This window comes from Ranitomeya imitator, chromosome 2 (assembly GCF_032444005.1).
Source record: "Ranitomeya imitator isolate aRanImi1 chromosome 2, aRanImi1.pri, whole genome shotgun sequence".
NCBI classification, from domain to species: Eukaryota; Metazoa; Chordata; class Amphibia; order Anura; family Dendrobatidae; genus Ranitomeya; species Ranitomeya imitator.
Window position 1 is genome coordinate 503,594,053 of NC_091283.1, and position 10,478 is coordinate 503,604,530.

Below are 10,478 nucleotides of genomic sequence, written 5' to 3' on the forward strand. Positions count from 1 at the left end.
GTGACCTGATGGGAAAAAAACAGCTTCCCTAGGACTACAGCCTAAACGGCCATGCTCTTAATCTCAGACTGTGAACTCTGGTGGAAGAGGGGGCTTTGAGAGAGAGGATCTAGACGGCTTGGAAGCTTCCAGGGGGCGTCCATGAGTATGTTCACCAGGCACTTCTTGGCCAGTTGAGCTATCAGGATTACAGGGATCCCTTCTGCCATAAACCCTTTCATGACTCTCGTGTCAAAGGGAGAGGCCGAAAATAAGGCAGTTGGAATTGTGACCACGATATTACTCGAGCCTCGTAACAGATGGCTAGCGGATCCGGGACCTAGCAATGAACCAAGAAACCTTGTGGTTCATCAGAGACCCCATGAGGACGACGTCCGGGGAGCCCCATTTCTGCATATCTGGGTGAAGATGGTGGGGCTGAGCGACCACTCGCCCGAAGAGAGGACCTGATGGCTCAGAAAATCAGCTGCCCGATTTCCTACCCCCAGAATGTGTACGGCTGATATGGCGTAACATGACGTTCTGCCCATCGCAGAATCCTTGTTACCTCTACCACAACCTGTTTGTTGCAAGTTCCGCCTCGACGATTTATGTGAGCCACGTTCGTGGCGTTGTCCTACTGTATTTGGACCGGCTGGCCCGGAAGGAGGGTATGCCAGTGGCGAACAGCAAAGGAAATTGCCCTGATCCCCAGGAGATTGATGGGAGAGAGTGGCCTCTTGGGCATTCCAGCTTCACTGCGCTGTGTGACGAAGGAAAAACAGCTCCCCAACTGAGGAGACTGGCCTGCCACCGGAGAGGAAGGAAGAACTTTCTTCATAATAAGACTGATGCTGATAGCGTCACCAGGTGAGGGACTGCCTCACCAAGAGAAGTAGAAGCAAGGGACCGTCTGGGGAGACGGACCTCTTGTTTGAAGACGACCAGAAGGCCAGCAGAAGAGGATGGGTATGGAAATGGGCAAAAGGAAAGGCTTCCACGGTGGCAATCCTTTTCCCTAGAACTCTCCTGCAAGACCGAAGGGGGAGAGCAGGTGGTCGCTTTAGAGTACGGGTCCCCTGGAAGAGGGATGAAAACCTCTCCTTTGGAAGGAAAACACGGGCTTGGGTCGTGTCAAACCTTAAACCTAGAAACACCAGGTGCTGGGCAAGGGTGAGGGAGAACCTCTCTGTTGATGATCCAGCCGAGATGGACCATAGCGTCCAGAGTAAACTGAAGACTCTGGTCGCAGTCTCGGCGGGACGGTTCCTTGATCAGAAGATCGTCCAAGTAGAGAAATATGAGAATCCCCTTGGAATGAATGATGTCCATGACTGTTGTCATGACGTGAATAGTCTGGGAGCAAAGGCCAGGTCGAAAGGGAGGGCCGTGAACTGCTAAGATCCTCCTGGATCGCAAACCATAGGGACTTCTGATGCTGAACACAAACAAGAAAGTGAAGAAATTGTCCCGGTTCCATGGAAGTGATTACTGAACGTAGGGACTCAGTCCTGAAAGGCAGATCCGAACATGACATTTCAATCGCTTGAGGTAAAAAAAAAAATGGAAGGGGCGGACTGTCTTTATTCAGAACTATGAAAAGAATAGAGTAGAACCCCGAAAAAAACGTTGATTCCTGGGGACGGGTATGATCACTCCTATGCTTGGTAGGGGAAAAGGACGTCCTGAAGTACCCCAGGGGCCTGCAATGTATGTCTTGGCGGACAAGACAGAAGGAAACGTCTTCCTGGAGGAGAAGAAAAGGCGAGTTTGTAGCCAGAAGTCACGATTTGTCTCGACATTGAGGCAACCTTTTTCTATTAAAAGGACTTTAGACTTGGACCAGGGAAGCGAGGTGCTTTTCCTGCCGGGACATCCAAAATTATTTGATCCAGCTTGGATCCAAAAGGTCTAGGGCCTTGGAAGGCAAAACCAGAGAGAACAGCGAATATGGCGTATAGCAGCGATGTTGCTGGTAGCCGTGGCGGATCAAACAGCCACATCAAAAGGAAGTGGTCATGAGACATTTGCTGGCATAGGCAGTCAGATCTACCAGATTTGGCATCTCATCCGAAGAAGCCTAGAATACCCTAACGAAGCATTCTTGCCCAGGCAAACATGGATTTTGATACCCAGGTGGAGGCAAATATGGGACAGAGGGAGGTGCCCGCTGATTCAAAGGCTGACTTAGCCAAGGATTCAATCTGTCTATCCGTAGAATCCTTAAGAGATGCACTGTTCAGCAGAGATAAGACTGTCTTGGAAGACGGGCGAGAATCCGGTGGACCCACATTAGGGAATTCTGCCCATTTATCACCAAGGTGTGGGCTAAAGGGATGGAGAATAAATAGCTTCTTCCTTCCTGGGAAGCGCTTTTCAGGGTGTTCCCAGTGTTTAGACATAATCATCACAAATTCCCTGTGATTAGGGAAATGCCGGGAAGGACATTTTACCCGTTTGAAAACAACGGAGTGCTCCTGAGCATGTGCCTCGTGCTCCCTTAGGTTCAGAATTTGTGCAATCTGCCAAGATGAGGCTATTGAGCATATCTTGCATCTTTTAGGTCTGGTCAGTATAGGACTCAAAATAGGAATCCATATCCGACCCCAAAAGCCACCTCCGAGGAGGGGGCATGGGAAGGAACCTGCTTCTTTTGCTTTGTACCCGATTTGTCCCTGGAAAGGTCGGGGTCAGGTGCGTGCGAATCATCGTGAGAGGCGTTCGTAGCACTGGTGGCAGAAGACAAATGTGGAAGTCGCTCCAGGACATGGACCAGGGCCTGTGAAACTTTTGTCAGGTCTGAGGCTGAATGCGACATGGCAACAACCCACTCCGGAGGGAGGGGAGCGCTCTCTTTCTGGGCTGGTCTGAATGCCACTTCTCTTTAACAGAGGGCACAGGTGTTGTGGATTATAGGGACAGAAATGGGCCTCCCTGAGATAGGGCAAGCGTGAGGGACTAGGGTTACTGCTGGGGAGAGCGAAGCCCTTGTGAAGAAAGAAAATAACCAGTCTGGGCTGGTCCTACCTGATAACAGAGACGGTGCTATGACTGCCCAGGCTGCAGAGTCCGCCAGATCCAGTGCAGGTTAGTGATGAACGCCTGCTGTGCCCTTTGGAGCCGGAAGTCGATGGTTAGACACTGCACGATTCTTCACACGCCTTGCAGACAGAGACACACTATGCGGGGGGGGGGTGTCTCGGGTGATCGGGATAGAGAAAAACACACACTCTCATTATGCCAAGAAAACGCGCTCATCGAAGGGTGGGCCAAGCATGCGGCATGCCCTGATTGGCCGAGGGTCCAGTAAGGGGGCGTGGCTGGCCACCGCTGAGTGGCTGTGGCCCGGTAAGGGGGCGTGGCTATACAAGAGTCTGGAGAAGGCCCAAAACCGGGGGCTAAATTAAGAGGACATGGCATTATGGGAAGGCTCAGCACCCGCAGAGACAGAACCGGAAAAAAAAAAAGCATTAACAAAAGTACTAGTCCGGGCATGAAAATTGGCCACGTCTCACGGCATAAGGGAATAGGGGCCCCTTCTATTGGTTATGCCGCCGGAGTAGTGCACTGGGTAGGGAGAGGAGATCCCGTGATGGGGGAGAAAGCGCCCGATAAATCCGTGTGCTTAGTGCGGGTGCGTGGCTCTGGCCAGGACAGAAGGAGGGGGATGAAGAAAAAATAGCCGCTGTCGTTCATTGACGCCATATTCTGATTGGGGTCCTGACGCGGGTAAAGTGTGAGGCAGAGAGAGAAGGCTCCGGGCAGCGATATACCCGCGAAGGGAATGCGCAATGTGAAAACAAAAAGGCGCAGACACCTCAGACCCGATGTAGGGATGGAGCGCATAATGCGCAACATACTGCTGGTACCTTGAGAGATGTCCGCCTCCACTTGCAAATGAGGGGAGGATTGTCCAGGGACCCTTGTGGAGAGGGTCGCTGTAGACGAAATTCCTTCTTCCCACACAGTCTCCGAACAGTGTCGAAGAGTGCATCAACCCCTTCAGGATAGGGGGAGGTCACCGCTGGTGACCACAGTCTTCCTGTGGTGGGGAGGGAAATGGCAAGGACCAGCCACCGGAATCAGCCCTGGAGCACCCGTGAAGGTAACGGGATAGTGTCCTGCCTGCGGGCCTGAGAGTATGTATGTGTATATGTGTGTATGTATGTATGTATGTGTATGTATATATATATATATATATATATATATATATATATATATATATATATATATATATATATATATATATATATATATATATATATATATATATATATATATATATATATATATATATATTGAACCCGTTCTACGCCCGGGTGTGTGAGCATTTATATTGGTATATGGTCTCCATCCTGTTATGTGCTGCTCCATCTTGTGTCCCCATTCTGTCATGTGCTGCTCCCATCCTGCGCCCCCGTTCTGTCATGTGCTCCTCCCATCTTGCGCCCCCGTTCTGTCATGTGCTGCTGCCATCCTGCACCCCCGTTCCGTCATGTGCTGCTGCCATCCTGCGCCCCCGTTCTGTCATGTGCTGCTCCCATCCTGCGGCACCGTTCTGTCATGTGCTGCTCCCATCCTGCGGCACCGTTCTTTAATTTGCTGCTCCCATCCATATGCCCCATACGCTGCTCCATAAGATGCTCCATAGTATATGCCCCGCATCAGGTGGCGTAAGTAACAAATAGCTGTGGCATGAAGTGCCACGGCCTCATGCCACAACTGTGGCATGAAGTGCCACGGCCTCATGCCACAGCAATTTGTTACTTGCGCCACCTGATTCCTTTCCGCCGCCATTTTCTTGGTCCTCCTGCTGGCGGAATCGGCGCCTGCGCAGTCCGCGCTTTCTGGCGCCATTTTCTTGAAGACACACCTGCAGTGTGTCTTCAAGAAAATGGCGCCGGCAGTGTGTCTTCAAGAAAATGGCGCCGGAAAGCGCGGACTGCGCAGGCGCTGATTCCGGCAGCAGGACCAAGAAAATGGCGGCGGAAAGGAATCAGGTGGCGTAAATAACAAATTGCTGTGGCATGAAGTGCCACAGCAATTTGTTACTTACGCCATTCCTTTCCGCCCATTTTCTTCGTCCTCCTGCTGCTGGAATCGGCGCCTGCGCAGTCCGCGCTTTCCGGCGCCATTTTCTTGAAGACACACTCCGGCTCCTCTGCCTGTGACTGGTAAGTTAGAGGGCGGCGCCGGCGCGCACTAAGCGCGTCATCGCGCCCTCTGAACTGTCACAGCAGAGGAGCCGGGAGACGGAGCCGCACGCAGCGCTGGAACGGGGAAAGGTGAATATACTTACCCTCCTGGCGGTCCCTGACTCTCCGGTGGAGATCGCGGTATGCGTTCAGTGCTTACGCATACCGCGATCTCCTGGGAGCGTCACTCTGTGGGTATATATATATATATATATGTATATGGAGATATATAGAGGTATAGATATATATATTTATAGTGTGTGTCTAAGGGTCACTTCCGTCTGTCACGGATATTCATTGGTCGCGGCCTCTGTCATGGAATCCAAGTTGCTGATTGGTCGTGGCAAAACGCCTGCGACCAATCAGCGACAGGCGCAGTCCGGCGGCAACATGGCCGCTCCTTCCTCCCCGCAGTCAGTGCCCGCTCCATACTCCCCTCCAGTTAGCGCTCACACAGGGTTAATGGCAGCGCTAATGGACCACGTTATGCCACGGTGTAACGCACTCCATTAATGCTGCTGTTAACCCTGTGTGACAAACTTTTTTACTATTGATGATGCCTATGCAGCCTCAATAGTAAAAAGATCTAATGTTAAAAATAATTTAAAAAAAAAATAAAAAAAATCATCATATACTCACATTCCGGCGCCTTTCCCGCTCCGGTGACCGCTCCATGCAAGCGGCAGGTTCCGGTGGCAAGGATGGTATGCGACAAGGACCTGCCATGACATCACGGTCATGTGACCGCGGCGACATCACAGGTCATGCGCCCATACCAACCCTGGGACCGGAAGCTGCCGCGTGCACCGCACACAGGGCCAGAACTTCAATGGAGGGGGTGAGTATGTTTATTTTTTATGTTTATTTTTTTATTTTAAGTCTGTATACTACATGGCTCTGTGCTGTATACTCCGTCGCTGTGCAATATACTATGTGGCTGGGCAATATGTATATTACGTGGCTGGGCAATATGTATATTACGTGGCTGGGCAATATGTATACTACGTGGCTGGGCAATATACTACGTGGGCTGTGCAATATACTACGTGGACATGCATATTCTAGACTACCCGATGCATTAGAATCGGGCCACCATCTAGTATATGTGTACATGTATGTATGTGTGTGTGTGTGTGTGCCCATCTAGTATATGTGTGTGTGTGTGTATATATATATATATATATATATATATATATATATATATATATATATATATATATATATATATATATATATATATATATATATATATATATATATATATATATATATATCTATATATCTATATATATATATATATATATATATATATATCTCTATATATCTATATATATATATATATCTATATCTATATATATATATATATATATATATATATATATATATATATATATATATATATATATATCTATATATATCTATATATATCTATATATATCTATATATATCTATATATATATATCATATCTATATATATATATATATATATATATATATATATCATATCTATATATATATCATATCTATATATCTATATATATCATATCTATATATCTATATATCTATATATCATATCTATATATCTATATATATATCTATCTCTATCTCCCCTGCTACATTCCCTCTATACTATGTATACATTTAGTTTGGTCTCCCTACACATCCACATGCGAGGGGGAGTTCAAGTAGAGTATTCTTTTAATTTCTAGGGCTGGTGCTTTGTGCATTAAATTTTTTCACTACAACGGTGTCCAGTACATGAGAGTGCTGGGGTTAAGTGGATGGCTGAATTACATAGGTTGTGCACACTGCTGACTTACAACAGAGCACAACGACTGATGAAAAATATAGTCCAAAGGGAGCAGAGGATCCTGAAGGCTAAGTGATGGCTGTGACATCAGAGCTGGAGATAGGAAGTGAAACTGGCAGAAAATGTACATGGGGACCCTTAGGCACATTATCCTTAAAGGAGTTGCCGGTCTTCACTGTGTGACTGCAGGCTTCTGAATCCTCCTAACTCACATGCTGCTGGGATTTGCCGAGACTAGAGGGTATGTATACGTCTAGTGGGTGTGGCCTCACTCCATACACTTGTGTTGAGGGAGGCCGTCTAGTGGGTGTAGCCGGCTAGAGGGTGCAGCCTTGCTTGACTGCCTCTGGCCAGGACTGTGTATAAACACATACTTACACTCTGGTCCTGGCTCAGAAACCTGCAAATCCCTGCAGTGCGTGCATAAGTCTGCAGTCACAGAAAGTGCATACTTATCGATTTGCATCGGAAAACCCCTTTAGTATTTATGGCAAAAAAAAAAATTAACTGAAGCGATGAAAACAGTGTCCAAACTGGCTAAGTTTTGCATAGACATAATGATGCTAATCTGGAGAATCATGTTGCCAGTTAACTACTGCACAATGTCCAATGTAAAAACAAAGCTCCAATAACAATGGCAGCATTATGTGTGGGTTTTTTATGCAATTAAAAATGCACTTCATCCCACAAAAACACAAGTCCTTATGGCTATCTCAACAGGAAAAAAAAATGATGGCTGTTGGAAGAGGGAGTAAAAAAAACAGTGCAAAAACTAAAAATTCTTTGGTTGAAAACGATTCAAGTGAGGTTTTTGTTTTTTGTTTATTAGACAGCCCCCTACAAATGTTTGGAGTAGGCTACGTTCACACTAGCGTTGTGCGCCGGCGACGCACAACGCACCGAAAAACAAACGCTGCGTTTTTCGACGCGTGCGTCGTTTTTTGACGAAAATCGGACGCAAGAAAAATGCAACTTGTAGCGTTTTCTTGGTCCGACGCTAGCGTCAAAAAAGACGCACGTGTCGGAAAACGCAACAAGCAAAAACGCATGCGTCCCCCATGTTAAACATAGGGGCGCATGACGCTTGCGTCGCCCGACGCTAGCGCGACGCACACTAGCCGAACGCTAGTGTGAACGTAGCCTAATAGATGGATACATGGAGGTACAAGTTTGTCGCCTTTACTCAAGGAAACCAGCAAACTAAAAAAAGGGGCTTCCTAGACCAGACCAATATCAATGCTTGCACTATATTCGCGTTGCTTTTATCTCTTGTTATATAAACATAATTGTCTCTGTCCAGAAAAACAGCCATCCATCATGGAAGCATTGTCTAAGCCAAAGACGTCCAAATCGACTGCTGCTACCAAGCATGTAGATTCTGATGATGAGGTGACAAAACCCAAGAAGACAGCAAAACCCCGCAAGAGGAAGAACTCAGATTCTGACTCTGGTTCAGATTTTGGCATAAAACAAAAAACTAAACCATCCAAGGTAAGAACCAGTTGAATAGTACCCCAAATTTAATACATTCCCTGAAGGATTATTGCATTCGCTCCAATATTAGATGCAATGATGCTTTCTACTAGTCCTGGTAAAATTTGACTGTGACCTTTTTTTTTAACATGATCATGTAATTTTTTTTTTTTTTTTCATTTAGAAATCAAAGGCAGTGGAGGATGATAGCTTCAACGCAAACTTGTCTGACTCTGAAAACGATGCCAGCACTCCACCAGCTCGCTCTCGAACAGCCCGTGCAAAGAAACCCATCACCTATATTGAGGATTCTGATGATGACCTATTCTAAACTTTCTACACCTTTTCTAACCCAGTAGATGGCAGCTATAAACTTTACAATAGAACTGCACAAGGGAAGATTTTATCAGACTCAAGACCTTCTACTAATGTGGCATTTGTGTATCTTAAAATCTAAATATAGTTTTAAGCTTGTTGGATTTTAGGCACTGCCAAGTTATTTATTACCACCCGCTCCTTTATAATGACGCGAAAGTCACTGTGGGTGTTCGTATTGCTTGCAGCTTTTGTTGACTTTTTTTTTCTTTGTGGGTACCTGTTTTTTTTTTTTGATACTGTAAAGTTACATAGATTTTATGAATTGAGAAGGTGAAGTTTTAACTTTGCCCTAGAGTTCTTCCCTTGCCCTTCACAGTTATGAGGCTTCTTTAATCCTTGTGACTTGACCCACTGGTAGTTTAAACCTTACTCATTTAGTAAATGCCATGTTTAATGCTCTCTGACTTGCTAATCTATGTTTTCCTTATCTAATGTACAGGCACTTGCAAATATTTCAATGTTGTTTGTGTTTTGTCAGTGTATTTGTCAAGTTTTAATTGCAGTTTGTAATAAAGACCTACAAAAAAAACTGTTCCCATGTAAAAAAAAAACAAAAAAAAAAAACAGAATCTAAAAAAAACACTTTGTAACACATAGGGAACACAAGAGCATGATTTCAATGGTGTGTTCTATACTTTGTCAGTTTTCCGGCTCATATCTTTCAAGTGATTCAGTTCCATTATATTTGGTTTAGTTATTGTTGGGTAGTCCTCTCCTTGATTGCCATTTTTAACTCCTTCACCCCCTAAGCCTGTTTTTCACCTTCATGACCAGGCCAAATTTTACAATTCTGACTAGTGTCACTTTGAGGTATTAACTCTGGAACATTTTCTTATGACATTGTACTTCACGACAGTGGTAAAATTTGTTCGATAAGGCTGCTTTCACATATCAGTTTTTTGCAGTCAGGTACAATCCGATGAATTTTGAAAAAAACGGAACCGCAGGATCTGTTTTTTTTTTCTCATAGACTTGTATTAGCGACGAATGGCCTCACGTTTCATTCGTTTTTCGTCGCCTGATCAGTCAAATTGTTTTTCCTGCGGCCTGAGAAAACAAACATAGTATTGGGGTTTTTTTTGTGTGTCTGTCGAAAAAAAACGGACAGCGATGGATTTGGCGCCATCCAGCGTTTGCTAGAATGGAAGCCTATGGCGCTGGATCTGTCAAATGATGGAATTTTTTTTAATGTGCGTTTCTCTCACACTCAGGCTGCCGTCACACTAGCAGTATTTGGTCAGCATTTTACATCAGTATTTGTAGGCCAAAACCAGGAGTGGAACAATCAGAGGAAAAGTATAATAAATACAGAAGTGGTGCATATGTTTCTATTATACTTTTCCTCTGATTGTTCCACTCCTGGTTTTGGCCTATAAATACTGATGTAAAATGCTGACAAAATACTGCTAGTGTGACGGCAGCCTCACTCATATATCAGGCAAAAAAATGGATCCGTCGGTTATTTCAAAACTCACCGGATTGAGCCTGATGGCAAAAATCTGATGTGTGAAAGCAGCTTAAGACTTGCATTTATTTGTGAAAATTTAACAATTTTCAAACCTTTTAATTTATATGCCCTTTAAACCAGAGAGTTATGTCACACAAAATAGTTAATAACATTTTTCCATCATACATGACGGCAC

The 10,478-nt window shown here is 45.3% G+C and overlaps 1 protein-coding gene across 1 annotated transcript in view; it reads left to right on the forward strand.

Annotated features, from left to right (window-relative positions):
- TOP2A (DNA topoisomerase II alpha) overlaps positions 1–9,449 on the forward strand; it is a 58,155-nt gene extending 48,706 nt beyond the window's left edge. Inside the window, exons 34-35 of the mRNA XM_069751617.1 lie at positions 8,285–8,475; positions 8,642–9,449. Of these exons, the coding sequence (XP_069607718.1) occupies positions 8,285–8,475; positions 8,642–8,788 (338 nt within the window). The 3' untranslated portion in view covers positions 8,789–9,449. The remainder of the gene's footprint in view (positions 1–8,284; positions 8,476–8,641) is intronic.
- Positions 9,450–10,478: the final 1,029 nt, after the last annotated feature.